The sequence below is a fragment of the Ursus americanus genome, chromosome 2, assembly GCF_024610735.1.
Source record: "Ursus americanus isolate L20-20 chromosome 2, mUrsAme1.1.p, whole genome shotgun sequence".
NCBI classification, from domain to species: domain Eukaryota; kingdom Metazoa; phylum Chordata; class Mammalia; order Carnivora; family Ursidae; genus Ursus; species Ursus americanus.
Genome location: NC_142128.1, coordinates 91228164 through 91248645, shown reverse-complemented (window position 1 = coordinate 91248645; position 20482 = coordinate 91228164). Strand labels below are relative to the sequence as shown.

Genomic DNA, 20482 nt, shown 5'->3' with positions numbered 1-20482 from the left:
GAGCCACATTGACAGGAACATCCAAACAGCGTTTGCTTAACCAAGAAAGAAGTTTATTCTTGTCTCGTGGAATGGTCAGAGGGTAAGTGGGCCGGGCTGGTATGGTAGCTCCATGGCACAGGAGAGCCAGGCTCCCTCCATATTGCTGTTCAGTCATCCCTAGGGAGTTGCCTCTATTTCTGTGGTTATCCTCCACCCTCATTCCAGCAGTGGAAAGGGGAGGGCAGGCCTGGAACATTGCCCACGTTCTTCAGTTCTTCTCCCGTTCCACTGGCCAGATCCAGGACTCAGTGCCGGACCTCACTACCAGAAAGGCTGGGGAATGAAGTCTTCAGCTGCGTGGACACCTGCCCAGCCTGCACTTCTGTTCTACTGCCCCATCCAAGACAGTAGCCACTGGCCGCATGGGGCTTCTTAAATGTTAATTAATTAAAAGAAGTTAAATGATTTGCAAAGTTGTACTAGTCGCATTTCAAGTGGTCTGTAGCCACATTAGTTATTGGCTATTGTATTGGGCAGTGCAGAATATTTATGTCATTGCAGAGAGATCCATTGGACAGTGTGCTCATGGAAGAAAGGCAGAATGGATGGTGAGGAAAACTCGCCATTTCTGGCAGAAGGAAGAGTGTGTGTGACGGCCCTAAGCTGGAACAGCTAAGATGGTTGCCATACTGTGAGGGGCTGGTGTGGCTAGAACACAGAGGGTGAGAGGGGAAGTGGTATGGGGTGAGGTGGGAGGGAGGCGGGGTCACTCACACAGGACCACACAGTGCCTGCAAGAGGGAGTATGTTATATTTATTAGAAGAGCAACATGATATGTTTGTTTAAAAAAGGTTATTCAGGCCACAGTGAGGAGAATCCATGGAGGACATGACAGGAGTAGCATTAGGAAGGTTCGTGGAGAGTCTAGTGTAAAATCTGGGTAAGAAGGGGCGATGGCCATTGGGAAAGAGGAGAGGGGGATATCTGGGTACAGATTTTGGAGGTATAAATGCCAGTATTTGTTGACGGATGAGACGTGGGGTGGGAAGAAAGTGAATCCGATGTGACCCGTGTTCCTGGCTTGAGCAACATGGAAGGTTGGGGCAGCATTTTCTGAGGGGAGACTGAGAGATAAATAGGCTCGGGGAGGAATGTGAAGACTTTTAGACATTTAAACTGGACAAGCTTGTGAGATTCCTTGGTTGATTGAGTGACTCACTAATTGATTCCACAAATACTGGTCTAGTGCCCGGTACATGCGAGGCGCTGTGGTGGAGATGAGGTTGTAGGTGCAAGCCGGGGGCTCATGGATCAGGGAGCAGAGAGCACTGGTTGGTATTCGAAGCCATGGACATGGTTGAGGTCACTTAGGGAGAAGTGTAGAGAGGCTGTCAGCCAGGTTGCTGACAAAGGAGACTGAGGAGGAGTCAGGCCATTAGGAGAAAACCAGGGGAGCGTGTGGTCATCGAAGTCAAGAGCTGAGAGTGTTTTAAGACAGAGGGTATGGATCCGCTCTGCCAAATGCTGCCCAAAAGTCCAGTAAGGTGATGATGGAGATGGTCCATTGGATTTGGCAAAGCAAAGCTGGGGGTGACGTGTCCTAGCGGTTTTAGTGACGTGCTGTGGAAAAGCGCCAAACTTCATTGAATTGAGGAGTGAACGGGAAGGGAGGAGTGAACTGAAGGTATGCAGACCGTTCTCTTGAGGAGTCTGTCAGTTAAGGGGTGCAGAGGAGAAGGAGGTCCTAGAGCTTGCAGTCTGGGAATGACAGTAGAGGAGGAGAGACCAGGGGTGCTGGAGAGAGCACAGACGAAAAGGAGCAAGGTCTTTTAAAAGGTGGGAGGCTTCACAACTCAGAACAAAGAGGGGCTCGCCTGGGTTTTAACACAAGAAAACAGCAGAATCGTGGGCGAGACTTTTCACTTCTCTGGGCCTCCATGCTCCCCTCTGATAAAAGACAAGAAGGTTGGAAGGTCTGACTTCTCAGCTCGGAGATTCTGTGAAACAGAATAATGAGATACCACAGAGATAACAAGAAGAGGGGGTTTCGACAGCAGTTCGGGCGTCTTGTTGCTCGGGAGACTTTTTTTGTTGTTGTTGTTACCTCTGTGGAAACTAGAGAGACAGAAAATTTCCATATTGATGAACTTGCAGAAGATCTAATTCCTCCCAGTTGTAATATCCAGTGGTTTGTTTCCCTGGAAAATGGAAACCGGGGGCTTTTCACTCCTGTGTTCAATGGAATTGTATCATTATTAAAGGTAACTTGAACGGAGGGCTCCTGGCAAATGGGGTGGTGGCATGGCCTCCCTTAGCTCTAAAATTCAGCCTTTCCTTTTTAAAAAGAAATTGACAGCCCCCAAAACCTGGTGACCAACCGTGTGACAGAGGACACGGCCACCGTCTCCTGGGACCCGGTGCGGGCGGTCATCGACAAGTACATGGTGCGCTACACGTCTGCGGACGGAGACACCAGGGAGGTGTCCGTGGGGAAGGAGCAGAGCAGCACCGTCCTGACGGGCCTGAGGCCAGGTGTGGAGTACACGGTCCAGGTGTGGGCCCAGAAGGGGGCCCGGGAGAGCAAGAAGGCCGACACCAAGGCCCTGACAGGTACTGTGAGGGTCTGGGACAAGGACCCACACGTCCATCAGCACAGTCTTCCTTCATACCCGGGGGTGCGGAGGGGAGCAGGGAGGGCAGCTGTCTCACCCAAGGCCATTCCTCAGCGTGGTTCCTTCTTCCCTTTCTGAGGTACTATGCAGGCAGGCATGGCCGCTCTGATTAAGAACAGTGTAGAGGAGACAGTGTGAAAGTGAACCTGTGCGGCTCTTCCAGGTGCTTGTGCGAATGTAGCCTCCCTCACTGTCCCCTCCACCCCGCCAGCTCCCAGACTGTCCGCCTGGGTAGTCGAACCTGCTTGGCCTCAGCTCCAGTTCGGAGAAGAGGGAGGCCAGGAAGCTCTCGCATCTCCATCTCCATCTCCCTCCCTGGGACCTGGGAAGCTCACTGTGCCCATCCTGACGTCCGCGGGCCTCTGTGGACAGTCTGGGCAAGGCCTGGCCATCCCCTCTGTGGCCGGCTACACCGTGTGTGGGTACGCACTGGAGTTAGAGGTGCCTTGAATTTCTTTATCAGTTACCATTAGCAGGGGGTTTTAAAATAAAAAACGTCTAGTATACTTTTAGTAAAAATTTTCAAACCAAACAAAGGTATATAGAAAGAAAAACCCTTCTGTATCCCAGACTCCCTAATCCTCAGGGCGGTTCTCCAGAGACAAGCAGTCTCTCCCTCCCTCCCTCTCTCTGTTTGTCTCCCTTGTTCCTCTCGTCCTCTGTTCCATCATTATCTTCTCTTTGCTTTGCTCTTGCCGTCTTTAAAGATGACAGTATTACCATCTTTCTGCTTCACAGAAATGTGGAAATAACCAAGACGGACCTCTCAAGCCTGTAACCAGGGGATTGGTAGGCAGTCAGAGAAGTAACAGAGGCCAGCTTAAGATATTTAAATAGTTAAGGTTTTTGCTTTAATTTTTGAAAGCAGGAAATTCAGTTTTGCAGTGGATGGAAAGAAAAAAAAATCCATACCAGATGTTACACTTTAGAAAGTCAGACCAAGCTGATATTACCGAAACTCAAAATTTGTCAAAACATCCTAATTCAAAACAACAGCTGCCTGATTTCTATTAAAATATCGCAATTCCGTTCTCAGCTGAAATGCTACTGGGGAGAAAATAGCCTGGAGACATCTTTTTTGGGAACCTCTAAATTAAAATCATCTTCTGTGATGATTTTTCAAAATGGAAATTTTCATTCAATATCTTATTTGGTTTAAAAAAACGAGCCATCTGACCAATTAATATGGTGTCGACTGGAATTTTTGCTGAGCTTGAGTTTCCCTGGTCTACAGTGCACACGCACACATCCCCATATTCAGAGTCCGAGGAAAAGCTCTGCTTTCCCTCTACCTCTTCTTCCCTTTCTTTCTTTCTCTCCGTCACACAAGCACCCCCCTGCTTCCCCGGGCTTTCTGTGCAGGGTAGGCATCTAAGACCACATATTTAGTTATGTAAGAGTTAGAACTTTATATTTCTGTGCCAACTTAATGTTTATCACATTCTGCTTGTTGGTCAGAATCTCAGTAAATTTAGGAACATGCTCCCTCCCCAGGGCTGTGTGTAAAGTCTTGGGTAGTTTCCCAGTGCCAGGCAGGGGAGGCGGGCATCCAGCAGTTCAGTCATTTTTCCAGGTAGGTGTTTGCTGAGACCCCTGGTTTCTGCACGCAGGGCTTTCACTTAGAACCTGTCTGCTAATCTAGATTGCTCATACCCACCACTCTTGGAGAATCTGTGGGGGGGGGGGCATGTGGGAGCACAGATTCACTCTGTCTGCCACCCACCCAACCCCCACTTCCTTAATCCCCTTGCCCTCAGTGGATGTGTGCTTTTGGAAACAAAGGCCAGAAGGGGCTGCTGGCAAGGAAGAGCAGAGACTGCTACTGGCTGGAAGGGAGGAAAAGAAATGGGAGGAGAAGTAGGGATAAATGTGTTAACACATCAAAATTTATCTTGCCCCAGTTGCAATAATACTTAGTAATTGTAATTACTTGACTTTATATGCAGACATCGACCCTCCCAGAAACCTTCATCCATCTGCCGTCACACAGTCTGGAGGGGTGCTGACCTGGACAGCGCCCTCTGCTCCGATCGATGGCTACATTCTCACCTACCAGTTCCCAGATGGCACCATTAAGGTACTGGAAACTTCTCTTGTTTCCTCTTGGTGCCCATGCCCTGCCTCCGTATGAAGCACCTGACTTGGGCCAAGCAGCTTGATTGCTGGTGTCATGGTGACCTGCTGAGAAATAAGTTGATCCTTAGTGATCATCTGCTGTGGTAAGGGAAGGTGCTACGCACGGTTATTTGTCGACATCGTACATGTGGCCTCATTTCATAGGACTCACTTGTGTGCCTGCTCCTAGCTGACCATTGCATATTCGCTGGCCACACATCTGTCCCATGGTATTATGTTTGTTGTTTGTCTTTCCCAATTCGCGTTAGCTCCATGAGGACAGGGACTTTTTGTCTGTGTTATCTATCACTGTATCTAAAGTGCTCAGAACCTGGCACACAAGAGGTGCTCAATAAATATTTATTGAATGAATTGCTTAACCCTGATTTCAAGAGTTATACCTCCCACCTGGAATCTGAGGACCAGCAAATTTTGGTAACTTGTTCAGATGGAAAATTCTTCTTTCTTCTTGGCAAGAAAGAAGGGAGGAAGGGAAAAAGGAAGGGCACTTTGATTTATTCATGATCTCAATGATTGCTTATGACAGTCTTTCAAGGAAAGTTAGTCCTATGTTCATAGAGGAAATAAGATCGGTTCAGAAGGAAGTATCAGAAGGCCAACTGTGACCCTGCCTCACAGATATCACCAATCACTTTTTTGCCCCTTTTTAGATTGTCAGCCCTGCGTTGCCAGCCTTGGTGGCTGTAGTTGGTGTCCCAGCATGCATCTGGAGGCCGAGGTTCCTAGGAGACCTGGAGGGTGCTGCCCCAGGGGCAGGACCTGTTTCTGGCTCTCTGCCAGTGCTCCCAGCAGGGCTGAGTCTCCATGGCACCACCCTCTAGGGAAGCTGCTGGGACCCACCGGGACTCTGGGTACCACTAAGCCCTCAAAGAAACCACATACCATCTTCTCGGAGAACTCCGTCATTAGCCCCGGGGAATGCCGTTGATACCTCGGGCACTGGAGATGACACACTGACTGTCTACTGTCTCCTCTCTCCTTTGTTTGGCAGGAGTTACAGCTTGGAAGAGGGGACGAGAGGCTTGAGTTGCAAGGCCTTGAGCGGGGAATCACCTACCCTGTCTCCTTGGTCGCCTTTAAGGGCGATCGCCGGAGCAAGAGCGTATCTACCACCCTTTCCACAGGTAATGTGGACTCCTGCCCTCTGGATGAGAACACAGTAGAGGACAAGTGTTGGAAAGCCCAGAAGAGGTGTCCAAAGAGGAGCGAGTAGACAGAGTGATGGATTTCTCTGGAAATGGGGCAATAGAATAGGGTTATGGGTTCAGATGAAATCTATCTCGTGGCACAAAGACCAAAGAGGGGAGCAGAACAGAATGTTATTTTGTGGGACTTAGGGCAGGAAATGATGTGAACCTGACCTTATTTCTAGTACATTTGAAGGAATCGATGAGAGCGAGGTGCATGAGAAAAATAAGATCTTCATGAAGAGTTGGAAGAAGCAACGTAGTAGGAGGTTATGAAAGTTTCTAAACAAAATAAATTATCTTAAAATAGGGGCACAGCCGTCCTCCTTCTTCCTTGCCCTTCTCCTAACGACACCATCTCCCTGCTTGACTCCCAGTTGGTGCACGTTTTCCACATCCTTCGGACTGCAGTCAAGTTCAGCAGAACAGCAATGTCGCCAGTGGTCTGTACACCATCTACGTGCACGGTGACACCAGCCGGCCCCTGCAGGTGTACTGCGACATGGACACCGACGGAGGCGGCTGGATTGTGAGTCTCTCTCCTTGGGATAGAGGAGCGTTGGTGGCTCGCGCTTGTTTCCAGAGAGATCCCAGCCCCACCCCCACCCTCACCCCACCCCCGCCGGAAGGACTTCACACCTGGGATAGAGCAGGCTTCATTGAACGAAGGTTAACGATTTGCGGAGGCTGTGCGTTTATTGGCATCTAATAATGCCCTCTGTGTGCATCACCTCCATTTTCTTCTCTTCCAAGCCCCGTCACAAACATGACTCTCCCACAGAAGCTTTCAAGTAAGAGACGGAGGTTATTATTTCTCTTTTATAGATAGGTAAATTGAGGCCCACGGGGAGAAGTGCCTTGGCACTTCACAAGAATTAAGACCAGAGTTCCGGGCCCCAGCCTCCCAGATCATTGGTCTTCCCTGTGGGTCCTCTCAGGCCATCCAAGATGGAAACGCATGACCTCTTTGGGCCTCGGACCTCTGAACGAAAGCCCTTTGTCCAGGTTCTGCTCCTGCTCTGCGGTTCAGAAGCAAAACGTTGGTGTGAAGGGCTGAAGCCAGAAAGAGGGAAAGTTGGCAGTGTGCCCACGGTCCCTCTTCTGTGTGCAGGTTGGATTCCCTTGGGCCATTGTCTGCTCACACCCCATGACACCTACTTTGATTGCGGCGGCCTGATCCAGTTATAGGATGAGCTGCCTGTGAGGGTTGCCATCCGATCCCCCCCCCGCCCCCTTCTCCCCACGCCTGAGCAGATAGAGGCTCTCCCCCCCCACCCCAGCGTGCGGCCTTACCCGCTGTGCATCCGCAGCTCGCTGTCGCGAGGAGAAAGCGTGAGCTCCCAGTGCTCAAACTACATTCATCTACTCGTTCGCTTAGGGGGCTGGGAAAGCAAAGACACTCGAGCAGCCGCGGGTAAAATGATCCCGTCCGAGAAGCAGCAGTGAAGAAAACTTATTATCCACACAGCTGCATCTGGCGACTGAAAGGCAGTAACCCGATTGGATGGGGGAAGATTCCTGATGGATTTATAAAAATAACCGAACAGAAAGTAACATGGAAGGTCTTGCACCTGAGCAGACCCATAGGGCTGGACCTGCTGCTTTTCATCAGCACCATTGTAAGCATTCAGTCTCTTCAGGCTCGAGGCCAGTTTCCTGCCTTGTGCCCAGAATTGACCATTGGCAGAATGTTTGTGTTGTCGCGTGTGGCCTTTTTGAAAGCCAGCCTTCCCTAGGGAAGGAGACATTGGTCCAGGGCAACCTCTAGAATGATACCTGCCGGTCTGCCTGCCTGGGAATACCCCGGATTTTTTCCACAAGTGTTTATTGAGTGCCTACTATGTGTCAAGCACTGTTTTATACACTCAAGAACCAGCCGGGAACCAAACAGACCAAAACCCCTGCCCTCAAGGAGCTTGCCTTCTGCAACCTGCTCATGCAAGCAACCCTTACCAGGACGCTGAGGTCCGTTCCAGAAAGCATCACATCGCTCTGCGTTCTAACCAACACCAGTCCCTCACCCCCTCCCAAGTCTTGTTTTCTGACTCAGACTCCTGAAGGCAGTACATGGACTGAGATTCTGTAGGGTTCTCCCCAAAGCCACCACAGTCCCCAAAACACAGGGAGTCCTGAAAACTTCTACACCAGATCTTTTACTGACAGTTTCCATGGTTTTGGGCTCGAGAATCTTTTGTCACTTAGAGATGACCTTCGTACATTGCTCTTTTATTTTCTAAAAAGATTTTATTTATTTATTTAAAGAGAGAGAAAGAGAGAGTGAGCACAAGAAGGGGACGGGCAGAGGGAGAGAATCTTAAGCAGCCTCCCCGCTGAGCACGGACCCCCCCCCCCCCACGCAGGGCTCAATCTCACAACCCTGAGATCATGCCCTGAGCTGAAACCAAGAGTCAGACTCTTAACTGACTGAGTCACTCAGGCGCCCCAGTACATTGCTCTTTTAAAGGGAGCTTCCAAAATCCTTTTAAGGAAAATTTTCTTCATGGGGTGGCAGGAACCCAATGTGATTAAGAGGCCAGAAAAACCCTACCCCGAGGTAATTGGTGTCACAGGAGGCAGGCTGGATTGAGGACCAGACGGGAACACTTAAGTGCCTCAAGCATTTCCATCTTTGTTTTCCGTCTTGCAAGTCTTAAGGACTATATTAGAAGTTCTTTCCACGGGCATTTAAATGGCATTTTCATTTTTTCTCCCCAGGGAATCAGTCAGGACACTAAGTTCTAGAGTGCAAGGGCAGTTCTGGAGTCTAGAACTCTGCCCGCCTTGAGACATACCTACTAAGGGGCTTCTGTTACCCCAAACAGTTCATGATAAGGTGTTTTCACCCCATAGAATGGGAATGGGCTAGATTCTGAGGGAGTCAAATCAGGCTGCCTGATCGAGAGGTACAGAAGATCACGATGGGTCAGTTCATTTGGAATCTGACTTAATAAAATGCAAATTAACATTTATTGAGATATAATAATAACTTATTATATGTGTATGTGCCAGTCTCTGGCCTTCATAATTTTATGATTTATCGTAATTAGTGATCTTGCTAAAGCCTTGATTTAAGAGCATGACAAATGGGCTATTAACATCTTGATCTCATAGTTTAGAAAAGCGAGGCTTGTCAAGGTCAAGTAACTTGCCCAAGGACATAGCTAGTAAGTGCGGAGCTGGGTCTCAGTAGTGATGCAGAGAGCATCAGAATCATTGTTCAGAGTTTTCCTAGCTGAGCTGAAGCATTATTAAAAAAAAACAAACAGGGAGGGACACCTGGGTGACTCAGTCAGTTAAGCTTCTGACTCTTGGTCTCGGCTCAGGTCATGATCTTGGGACCCTGGGATTGAGCCCCGAGTCAGGCTCTGTGCTCAGTGGGGAATCTACTTCTCTGCCTCTCTCTCCCTCTCCCTCTGCTCCTCGCCCTGCTTGTGCTCTCCCTCTAAAATAAATAAATAAATCTTTTTAAAAAAAAATCAGGTGGACAAACCCCTATCACGCTGGGTACTCTGTTCATTGACTGGAGAATGCCTTCGTAATGCGCCCAGCCTAGGAGGGCAGGATCCGATTTGAGCCTGACCTTGCACCATAACTAATTATGTTAGTGGGAATGTAATTGGATTTGACATATGAGGAACACTGGTCCGGCATCTGCCCTGGGATCTCACCGTCCGAGGCACAGGAAGAGTCCTGGGGAAGGGTCGGGAATGGGCACCCTTCTGGGAAATGAACAGTGCGCCCCAGAATCTTAGGAAATGAGTTTTGGAAAATGGACTCAGTGAAGCTGGCATTTTCACACTTTCTGATGAAAAGATGAGGAGATCGTGTTTTATCCTTGCATCCGCCACCAAATAATCAGCTGATTATGGTTTAATCTGGCTAATCACTTTCCTGAACTTTCATGTCTGTACAATGGCATCACAGGTCCTTGTCCTGCAGCCAGCCCTGAACACGCTACTCAGTAACGGCAGTTTCATGAGTGGGTAAGCGAACGAAGACATGAAGGAAGCCCAGAGAGGAGTGGGAGTGTCTGAAATAAGGGCAAAGGGGAAAGAAACCACAGTGTTAATGCAGTATGGAGTGATTTGCTTGATCATTCCCTCGGTTCTGCTTACCATTACACTTACCATTCTCCTAGCACCTCTGCGATGGACGCTTCCTTCCCGCTTCTAACCCTGTGTGTCACACGGCTGACTGCGGCTCAGTAGCAGAGATGCCTGGCTTACCAGCCGCTGGCCAGGCAGTGGCCATGGTCTGCCTTAGAGCCCCGGGCTCTCCCCGCCCGCCGTAGATAGATGCCCTAGTCCAGTGCTTCCTGGGCCAGCAAAGGTGGGTTGGTGCTTCACAAGGAGTGAAATGTGAGCTCCCACGTGGAGCTTTCAGCACTGATGCAGGCTACCTGTTCTCTCCTCCCTCTCTGTCTCTTCCCAGAAAAAATAGAAAGAACGCACAAATATTGGGAGGTTTACCTTACCAAATTCGAGATAACACGTTTCACTTTGAGGCACCTGCTGGGAAGCGTGGCGGAAAGAAGGGAGATGGGGCTCTGTGTTGGGGCTTCCTCATCTGAACGAATGCAGAGGAAAGCAGGTGGAGACAAAGGCGCCATTCCAGCCTTCCAGAATCCCAGAGTCATTTCTGTAATTAGCGAGGATGGTGTTGAGCGTGGCTTTCGAGGTCACGAGGGATGACCCATTACTATCTATTCCAATAGTCTACACAGGTGCGTTTAGCTCGGAGGTACTCCTCAGGTTTACTTCATATAAAAGAATCCAATTCACTCTGACTGGCACTGCCATCCTTCCCCAAAGAGAGGAGCTTTTGAAAAGAAAGCAGCACATACTTTCATGAAATAGGGGTACCCAAGTCTGTGTCTGCTTTCTCACTTGTCACTCACTCTTCAGGCCAGTCCCATTGGCTTCTGCCCTCGTCTCTCTCCAGGGCAGCCTTCGCTAGAGTCACTCGTGACTTCCGTGTCACTAAATTCTATGGACACATTCCTCAGTCCTCGTGTCCGTAATCCTTGAAGCTTACCTGCCTTTGACACTATCAGTCACACCTTTCTCTTCGTGGTCTCTGTGGTTCCATGTTTTCCTGGTTGTCCTTCCACACGCCCGGGTCCTCCTCTTTCTCCTTCACGAGCACATTCTTCTGTGCCTGCCTGTTGTGTAGTGCAGGTCCCCGAGTCTTGATTCTAGGCCACTTTCTCTCTTCCGTTCCTACCTTCTTCCCAGGTGGTCTCATCTTCTCCAGAGGCTTCACTTGACTCTCTGTGTCCCAGTGGCTTTCTGTGTTCGTTAGGATAGAGTGGGCCACACGGTAGTAACACGCTGACATCAAATTCCAATGATCGAGGACATGAGGTGTTTCTTCTCACGTGTGCAAAGCCTTCTGTGGGTTTGGCAGTCACTTCTCAGTGGTGACTCAGGGATTCGGGCTGATTCCAACTCGCGGCTCTGCCCGGTGGACACGTGGGCCACAAGGCCCCGAGGCACAGGGCAGTGGAAGACAGAGCATGGAGAGAGAGCCCCCCAGCCCTTCTGCGCTTTCACTCACAGCTCTTTGGCTGGAATGAGTCATGCGACTCCAACTTAACCGCCAGGGAGCCTGAGAAAGAAGCGTTCCTGCCTGTGTTCCTGGGGACAGGAAATTGAAACGGGACCCGGTGAACACTGAGCACAACCTCAGACACATGCTTACCTTTGCAAGTCTGGCCCCGATCTCTCTTCAGCACCCCAGCGCTTACGCTCAGGCGCTGCTATGGCATCTTTATTCACCAGGGGACCGCGGGAGTGACTCGCACTTCCCTTGTCCCAGGTGAGCTCACCCTGGCGGCACCTGTCTTCTCTCAGAGCCCCTGTCTCAGTGAAGAGCCAGTCAACGGCCATCCAGCGCTGCAAGCCCTAGGCACGCGAATCGCTCCCGACCTTGCCCTCTCTTTCAGTCCTGCTTTCAGTCTGTCACCATATCTGTCAGTCTGACCTTCTCTCTGCTTCTGTCTAACCTCAGGGCAGCCCCCAGGCCAAGCTACTGTCCTCTTTCACTTGTCATGTCTGTTCAAGTGTGTCAGACTGAGAGGTCCGTCTCCCTTCGCAGGTCTTCCAGAGGCGCAACACTGGGCAGCTGGATTTCTTCAAGCGCTGGCGGACCTACGTGGAAGGCTTTGGGGACCCCATGAAGGAGTTCTGGCTTGGTATGATCTCTGAGGTTCCAGGAGGGCTGTGGGGGAGGGGCTATTTCACCCTCAAAGGCTGGTCGGCAGCTCAAGAAGGCTCCTCACATCCAGGAAGACAGGATACTCTGTCCCCAGTGACAGGGACAGGACACTCTAAGGATCCTGACCACCAGGGTGTCAGTGGGGCCATGTTGCGGGGAAGGTTCTCATGTGCCGGGCTTGTGACAGGATGGGCCTGTCACAGGGGGTCTTCCCACTGCCTGTAAGCCCCATGGGATCTGCCTGGAGCCTACACATCTTAGAAAATAGCTGACCCATTGGGATTCTGGGCTGTTCCTAGGAGGTCATGCCTGTAGGCCCTGAAGCTCTTCTAGTAACGCCACTCATTATGGGGATGGTGTTTTCCCATTTCCTTCTGCTCTAATCTGGAGCAGATATTCATGGGGAGTGAAATAGCCAAAAACATCCACAGGGAAACGAAGAATTACAAAATCATAATATAGAGACTCAGTGTCTGATGGAGTAGATGATGGCTGTGGTCTGCTCGGCGCAGAATTCCTTCAGAGACCTCAGAGTGGTGGTTGATGTCCTCTTGCACTTGGTGAGATATGGGGACGACAGGGGGAAGTGCTTCAGCTTTAGAGAAAGGGAGTTGGGGGCAGGTCCGCCGCGCATTGCCCTCCACGGCTCCTTCCCAGAGGACACAGTTTGCACACTCATAAACACAGCTGTGCCAAAGAAATAATAGGATGAGAATGGGCATCCCCCCCAGCAGAGACAGTGTGAGGAGAGCCCCCAGTAACAAAGGAGGGAAAGGCCACGGTGACTTTTGGTGCTGAGGACCGCAGATGCTAGCGGCCACGTGCCTGCACACCCCGGTGGGTCGGTTGTTGGAATTCCCTTCCTTATTTTCAGGACTTGACAAGCTACACAATCTCACCACTGGCACCCCAACCCGCTATGAGGTGAGAGTGGACCTGCAGACTGCCAACGAATCCGCCTACGCCGTGTATGATTCCTTCCAGGTGGCCTCCAGCAAGGAGCGGTACAGGCTCTCGGTTGGGAAATACAGAGGCACCGCAGGTAGGAAAACACATTTGCTCCCGGCTCGGGTCTCTGGCTCTCTGTGTGTCTACGGATCGGGGGGGATGGAATGTTGCTCCGTGGAGGTGAACTGTCCTCACGGATGGCTGAGGCCCTGCTCCCTGCAGGAGGTGGGGGGTAAACAGAAGTATGAAAGCAATCCTTGATGACCTCAAAGTTGGAACTTTTCTTTGTGATGCATTGATCCCCGCACCCCTCCACCGGTGAAAACCCTCCTCTTACACTCCCCTGGTTCTGGCTGTTGTGCGGCCGCCAAGGAGGCCGCCTCCGGAGTGATTCACGATGCCTGCCCACCTGTCACTGGGCTCCAGCAAGCTGGCTGCTGTCCTTGCCCAGGAGTGTGTGTGTGTGTGTGTGTGTGTGTGAGATTATTTAAATATTTCACAGTGCTTTGCCATAAGTAAAGGGAAAAATGGAAGTGCTGATTCAGACAACAAGCAGTATGGGTCTCATTAACTCCGTACAACTGTGGGACACAGAGGTGAGCAGTTTAGCTGAAAGCCGGGAACGTCTAACCTCGATTAGCAGCTCAGTGGACACAAGCCCGTTGATGGTGTGTCCAGTTGTGTAAAGGAAGGGAACAAAATCAAGCCACGTGACTGAAACACTGGGATTATACCATTGAATATTCTGTTTCAGAGGGACAGGGTGGTTACTGGTTTGATATCATACCTTACGCCTGGATTTATAGTTTTTAAACCCTAACAAGTAAGTCCACGTGTTTTTGACTTGGGGGTAACTACGTAGGAATGTGTTACCAGCTGGATCCGCTGACTGTACGGGCCATGGTCTCTCCCCTTAGACTGCCGTGTAAGCGGAGAAGTCATAATAGAAAAGAACTTTTACAAAGAGCCACATCTTGGCGAGGAGAATGAAGAGCTATAGGGTGTGAGAAGATGGGGACATTGAGGCCTGAGGCTGCTGAAGGAAGCTCCCCACAGGACAGTGGGCTGGAGCCGGGTCTGCAAGGGTAGGATTTAGATGGGAAACAAAGAAGGGGTCCCCACGCCTGGGGGAGTCCACGGTGAGCAAGGACTGAGCTGCCTCAAGGAAAATGGGGTGCGCTTGGGAAGCCTGAGGCCACTCTAGAACCCCCTAACAGCAGAGGACTGTGGACAGATGCCTCTTTTAGTGGCAGGATCCGAAGTGGCCAACTGCTAAGGCAAAGTTTCTCGTAGGTCTTATAATTTAATTGTTTTTAAAAAATCACATGAATTTTGCATTTGCTCTTGTTTCCCAGTGCTTAGCATGGAGTCTGGTCTGGGGCAGGGTAGGTGAGTTTCAAGCATGACGTTGCTAGCAAGAGCTTTCCGTGCAATCTTACAGATGTTTTATGTCGTAAAGGATAGTCCCTGAGACCCAGGTAGCTTGGGTCGGGGTCAGTGAAGGCATGAGCTTGGTGACATGGGACAAGGGATGGTGTCTCACGTCTCTCCCTGAAGCCCAGTGACTTCCTGGACTGCTGGCGGGGGACCAGCTAGGGTCGCCCATTCTCCTCTCTTCTCTTATGCACGTGTACCTGTTCCAAGGCCTGTCTTAGAATAACCAGGAAATGAACTGATGCTAACGGGAAAATGAGTGAAAAGGAGTCAATTTATTCACAAATTAATGTGATTCTCTTCCCAGGGACTCTGTTTGCATTTTAACCGTGATTACAGGCTAGTTCCCATTCTGAGGTTGCTCAGGCCCGCAATGCCGGTCAGTGGAGGGTGTGTTTTCTTCATAGGGAGCCTGGGAAGACTTTCAGATCACACCGCATTCAGCCAGCAATCTGGTCTCCCCGTACGTGCCACCGTTCCTACTTGGAAACTCTGAAATTGCATGGTGGGCTTCGTGGTGTTTTAGCTTTCCTTATATATGCTGATTGGTCCCCATGAGGGTCTTGAAATTTAGGAAGCTTCTGGCTCCCCATGTCCTAAATGGTGAGGTACTGTGTAGAGGAGGGGGCGTTCAAAGAGAAGGTGAACGGTTTGATGTCTCTGTGCATGTGCCCGCTGCCGCCACGAGAGTTCTGATTAGAATCGGAGCTGTGTGGCCCTGGGGGAGACATGCCAGGAAACGTCACCACTACTCACATTGTCCACCTGGGCCCTCGACTTCGGCTTCCACGGATGTCCTATCAGAGAGCCCCTGATTCTGCCACGAAGAAGCCCTAGCAAGGCGGTGCTGGGTAAATTTGGTTTCTGATTCTGAATCTTGGAGTGGGGCAGGAAGGCCACCCAGTGAGCTCTACCTTCAAGATGCTATTCATCCCTTGAGAGGTCATCCTGAAAACATAAATAGACGTTTGGAATGGTGCAGAGTGACTTCTATGGGCTGACCCATTGTTTACAGCTGGGTTCAAGTCCCACCTCCAGGAGACTCAGTGATGCCCAACCAGCGATGGGTCCACACCCTGGGGCACTTGGAAGCACAACCGAAGAACTCCGCCAGCATTCGGTGGGCGGGGCCAGGGATGGCAATGTCCACAGTGAAGAACTGCTCTACGCAAATTGCCTGCCTCGCTTTGAAATGGATTTTTACATACTGGTGCTTCAGAGGACGGGGGAAAAAATTGTTGGGTCCGTGGACAAGAGGGAAAGCCAAAAATGGCACACATCACTCTTTCATGGGCCCATTCCTGGTCTGGAGTTCAAGGTCCAGACACATGGTCCTGTGTGACTTATGGGCGATAGGATGTGGATGGCTTCCTCGGGTCTGAGTTGGCTCAGCTGTCCGGGCCTTCCTTCCCGTCTCAGGAGGTGATGGTGGACTAATGTTAGATGAGATGGGAGATGACCAGCTCAGGGGCCCCTCTCTGGGCTTTTCTGGGCCTGCCACCAACCCCTCCAACCCACGACCTGAGGAGAGCCAGCGCCCCCCCCCCCGAAAACATTATACCAGAAGTTAGGGGTGCTTATTTCTCACCCAGTGTTTTCTCCTAAAACCCTGAGAGAAGAAAGAGGGTCTGAGATAAGCTCAATAAATCAAAATACTGTGTTGGCTGGGGGCCTGACAACCAGAGAAAAGTGATTTTTTTGATTCATGGGTACACTCACTGTCTGCGCTCTGAACGTCAGCACGCCTCCGGTTCCGGAAGCGAGGAAATCCGTCTGTGGAATAAGCAGCCCCGCTAAGCCCGAACCCTGCTTCGCTTTTCCTGATCCCAATGCCCAAGGTTAGAGAACCACAAGCAAATCGTCAAGAAATAGCCTTTGCACAGACTCTTAGAAAACAGCTCTGGGAACTTTAGGTGCAAGTGAGGTAAGCTGTGCTCGTTAACGGTGTCACCAAGGGAGCCATCGCGTGTTATTTTAAGCTGTCGTTGACTATCTGCCAGAAAGCCGAAGGGAGAGGAGATGCGTGTGAGAGCGAGCGCGACACAGTATGTCTTTCCTCAACTGGAGGAAAGGAATGGGGGCAGAGCCCTTCAGCTGTCTTAGCAGGAGTGGCCTCTGCAGCCCCCCCGCTCCCCCCGCCCCATGCTGGGTAAAGCTGGCAGGACTCACTGTTCGAGCTGCTAATCACAGGGACAACCTGGGACCTTCCCCCTTCACTACCTGGTGTTAACTCTTTCCCTGGATCTGCCCCTTCCCACCTGCAGCGAAGTCCTTGGGAGCAGGGCCCCCTCAGTCTGTATTCCCAGGGCCGAGCGTGGCGCTGGCCGGGCCGGGGGTCTGAGTTTCCTGAATAAATGAAGTTGCAGACTCCAGGTCTCTGACGTCAGCTTGCACCCCAGGGGCCTGTCACCCGAAGGGCTCGTGAAAACACAGACTGCAGGTGGGCAGTACCTTGGGGGCCCGAGAATGTGCAAGGTCCCAGGTGCTGCTGATGCCGCTGCTCCAGGGCCCGCACTTGGAGAACCAGAGCCAGCTTGCTCTTGTTAGCATAACTCGAGACCCCTGCAGAAAGGAGGAAGCCACAGGCGGGAAGAACCCTGGGCTTGGAATCTGAGGACCCAGCTTTGAGTCCCCCGGCCCTGCTCTTTGTCGACAGTGGGGCCTTGACAAGTCCCCAGAGTCTAACCTCTGTGAGTCCATTTCCTCCTGGGACTGAGAGCCACCCGCCCCACCTCATAGGCTGGAGTGGGGGCCAGAGGAGGGCACCTACGTGAAGAGGGTCGGTACTCAGAGATCCGATGAAAACTAAGTGTTGTTATTGCAGGAACACGACTTGATTTAGCTTGGGATTGATACGGGCCTTTATCGCCTCTTATGAGCTGAATTAAGAAATAAACTGATAAAAAGATGATGAAGATGTTGGGGAAATAGTAGAGATACCAGTCAAATGATGCGAGTGGCTTTCCGGACAGGTTGTCATGAAGCCCTAAACTGTACCTGTGTGCCAGGAAGGCTCGAGAAACTCAGGTGTGTGTGCAAGGAGCGCGTGTGAGAGGATTATTAAGGAGACTGGCGCTTCCTCAGGCGTGCGCCCAGCTGGCCTTTGAGGAATGGTTAGGATTTGGACCGAGGAGGGCGCGGGAGCAGAAGCACAGGGGCAGAGCCGTCCACCGCACAAGCGGCACATGCCTGCAGGGACAGTGGGCCCTGAGACGGTACGAAGGCTACCGCCAAGCTCCAGGCCTGCAAAGCCAGGAAGGTGGTGGGAAGGAGGCCCTTAAGTCTGAGAGCGTGAAAGAGGATGCGTGTGCGTCAGGGAGGCTGGGAGGGCTGTTGTGTTGAGACCGGTGCAAAAAGAGGAGCACAGGCTGGAGGGAGGGCATCTGGGAGTGACCTGCAGGAGGAAGGGCTCCATAAAAGGGTGCAATGGGTTTGTCAAATGTGGCTCGGAGTTCGAGGTGGGGTGGCAGGGAGGATGGTTGAGCAAAGACGGGGAAGATGGGTGAGGGGTTACCTTGTGGAAGGGGTGCTCAGGTACTGTGAGGAGAGCCCACAGGTTTGGTTTTGGATATTTGGTTACTTGCCATGACTGCAGGGCCTCAAAGTGAGAATGCTGTCAAGGCTTTTCAGGCTATTGGAGAGACAGGCCCAAAGTTTGGGTGACAGGCCAGGAAGGAGAATCTGTTCGTCTGTATCATGTTCTCATCTTGGCCGTTTTGAGAGACGAGTGATTCCCTGTGATGTAACTGGCCGGATCCTTGCTATTTTCATGTCCAAAGATTGTCCTGCTGAGTCCAGAGCCCAATCACCATCTCAGTGGCAAAACGTAGACGTTCACCTCTCATCTCTCCTCTCCCGCAGGGGACGCTCTTACTTACCACAATGGATGGAAGTTTACAACTTTTGACAGAGACAATGATATTGCCCTCAGCAACTGTGCCCTGACCCATCATGGTGGCTGGTGGTACAAGAACTGTCACTTGGCCAACCCCAATGGCAGATACGGGGAGACCAAACACAGTGAGGTAGGTGACAGGTGAACTTTTCTGTCCCATGCTCTGCTCAAAGCTTTCAGTTCCCAGTGACACTCTCCAGGCTGGTTTGGCTACCCCTCTCCTTCTGATGCCTCCAGTCAGAGCAGAAGGGCTTCTCCACGCTCCATGGCCTTGAGGTCAAGGCCTTCCCTGCCCATCTGCTGCAGCTCTCCCCTGCTCTGGATTCCTACCAGTGCTGCACACTTACTTAGTGTAGGTGGGTGGGAGCTCAGGCTGTCCACTGCTAGATACATAACATGGATTATGCACCATCTCAGTTTACTGGTTCACACATGGACACTGTCTTAGGAACAAAATCCTGCAGACTGGGTGACTTGAATAGCACACATTTATTTTTCATAGTTCTGGAGGCTAAGAGGTCTAAGATCAAGTTATCAGCCGATTCAGTTCCTGATAAAAGCTCTCCTTCTGTCTTGTGATGGTGGCCTTTTCACTGTGTCCTCATACAGTGGAGAGAGAGAGAGGGCGCTGGTCTCTTTTCCATTTCTTATAACAGTACTGATCCTGGGGCCCCTGGGTGGCTCAGTTGGTTGGGCATCTGACTCTTGATTTCAGCTCAGGTCATAATCTCAGGGTCGTGAGATCGAACCCCGTGTCGGGCTCTGTGCACTCAGCACGGAGCCTGCTTGAGATTCTGTCTCCCTCTCCCTCTGCTCCTCCTCCTACTCATTCTCTCTCTCTCTCTCTTTCAATAAATAAATAAATAAATAAAATCTTTTAAAAAAAGGGCACTAATCCCATCTTGGGGGACCCACCCTCATGATCTCATCTAACCCTAATTACCTTCCCAAGGTCCCACGTGCATATACTATCACACGGCGGGGGGGGGGGGGGGGTTAGGGCTTCAACATATGCATTGGGGGCAGGGCACAAACATTCCATTCTGTAACAGACACTTCATAATTCTTTCTAGTTGTTCTCCCAATGAAACCAGAGCTATTTTTCTCAAATCCTTTGATCACCAGGAAAACAAAGTCTTTTCGGCCTTTGATCAGACCCACCTTTGGATCCACTTCCTCCAAAGCCACTCAGGGTCTACCCAGAGTGTTACGCTAAACACCATTTCAGGAGGTACGCACAGGGCTGAGTTCGCGAGGGCTCCTCTCCCCTTCTTTGCTCTGAAGCTTTGCTACCGATGATTTCTCAAAGCTCTGTGACCTGTGGGCATCATCTGGACTCCGTGCCAGCTGTGGGGCGTCTCCTGGCTGCTCCCTCACAGCTCCTTGAAAATGGCAACTTTGTCCTGCTCATCATGAATCCATCCCCTCCACGAACTCCTCCCCATCTTGGGTTTCCAGTTTCCCATCCTGGGTCTATTGCAGCCTTCAGGAAGCCGCCTCTCCCAGAACTCACCTTGTTACCGATATTACTGTAAATATTAGCACACCTCAAATCCAGGTACAGTTTGATTATTTTGGCCCTGACCAGGCCGCAGGAACTCCCAATCCTTGTGCGATTTTTCAAAGGGAAGAAGAAATTTCCCCCCGGGGAGGCCAAGGAGGGCGAGTCCATGAATCATGGTGGCGCCATGTGGGCTGACGCACGGAAGCCTGTGATCAGAGATCAGATATTTGAAATGAGCAGCCAGCATGCCCTAAACCATCCCCATATTTGCTAATAAAAGACATTCATCTGGTTAATGTGCTTTTCACAGTCTGCAAGGCATTTAGCTTCTTGTTTATTATTTACCTCACAAATTAAAATACATAAAATTGGTCACTTGGGCTCTTTATTGGCCAGGTTGCAAGGTTATTAAGTGAATTAAATATTATTGCCCTCACCAGTCAAAAGACATAAAATGAAATTTAGTTTTCAGCAGGCTATTCGTTACCCCAGAGCTAGTATCTAAAC

At 50.8% G+C, this 20482-nt stretch overlaps 1 protein-coding gene across 2 annotated transcripts in view; it reads left to right on the top strand.

Annotated features, from left to right (window-relative positions):
* Positions 1-20482, top strand: part of TNN (tenascin N) — a 60002-nt gene that overhangs the window by 37935 nt on the left and 1585 nt on the right. For both annotated transcript variants that reach the window (XM_087858694.1, XM_087858697.1), the window contains 7 exons: positions 2330-2593; positions 4602-4732; positions 5783-5915; positions 6356-6507; positions 12075-12171; positions 13069-13236; positions 18438-18601. In XM_087858694.1, coding sequence (XP_087714820.1) covers positions 2330-2593; positions 4602-4732; positions 5783-5915; positions 6356-6507; positions 12075-12171; positions 13069-13236; positions 18438-18601 — 1109 coding nt within the window. The remainder of the gene's footprint in view (positions 1-2329; positions 2594-4601; positions 4733-5782; positions 5916-6355; positions 6508-12074; positions 12172-13068; positions 13237-18437; positions 18602-20482) is intronic.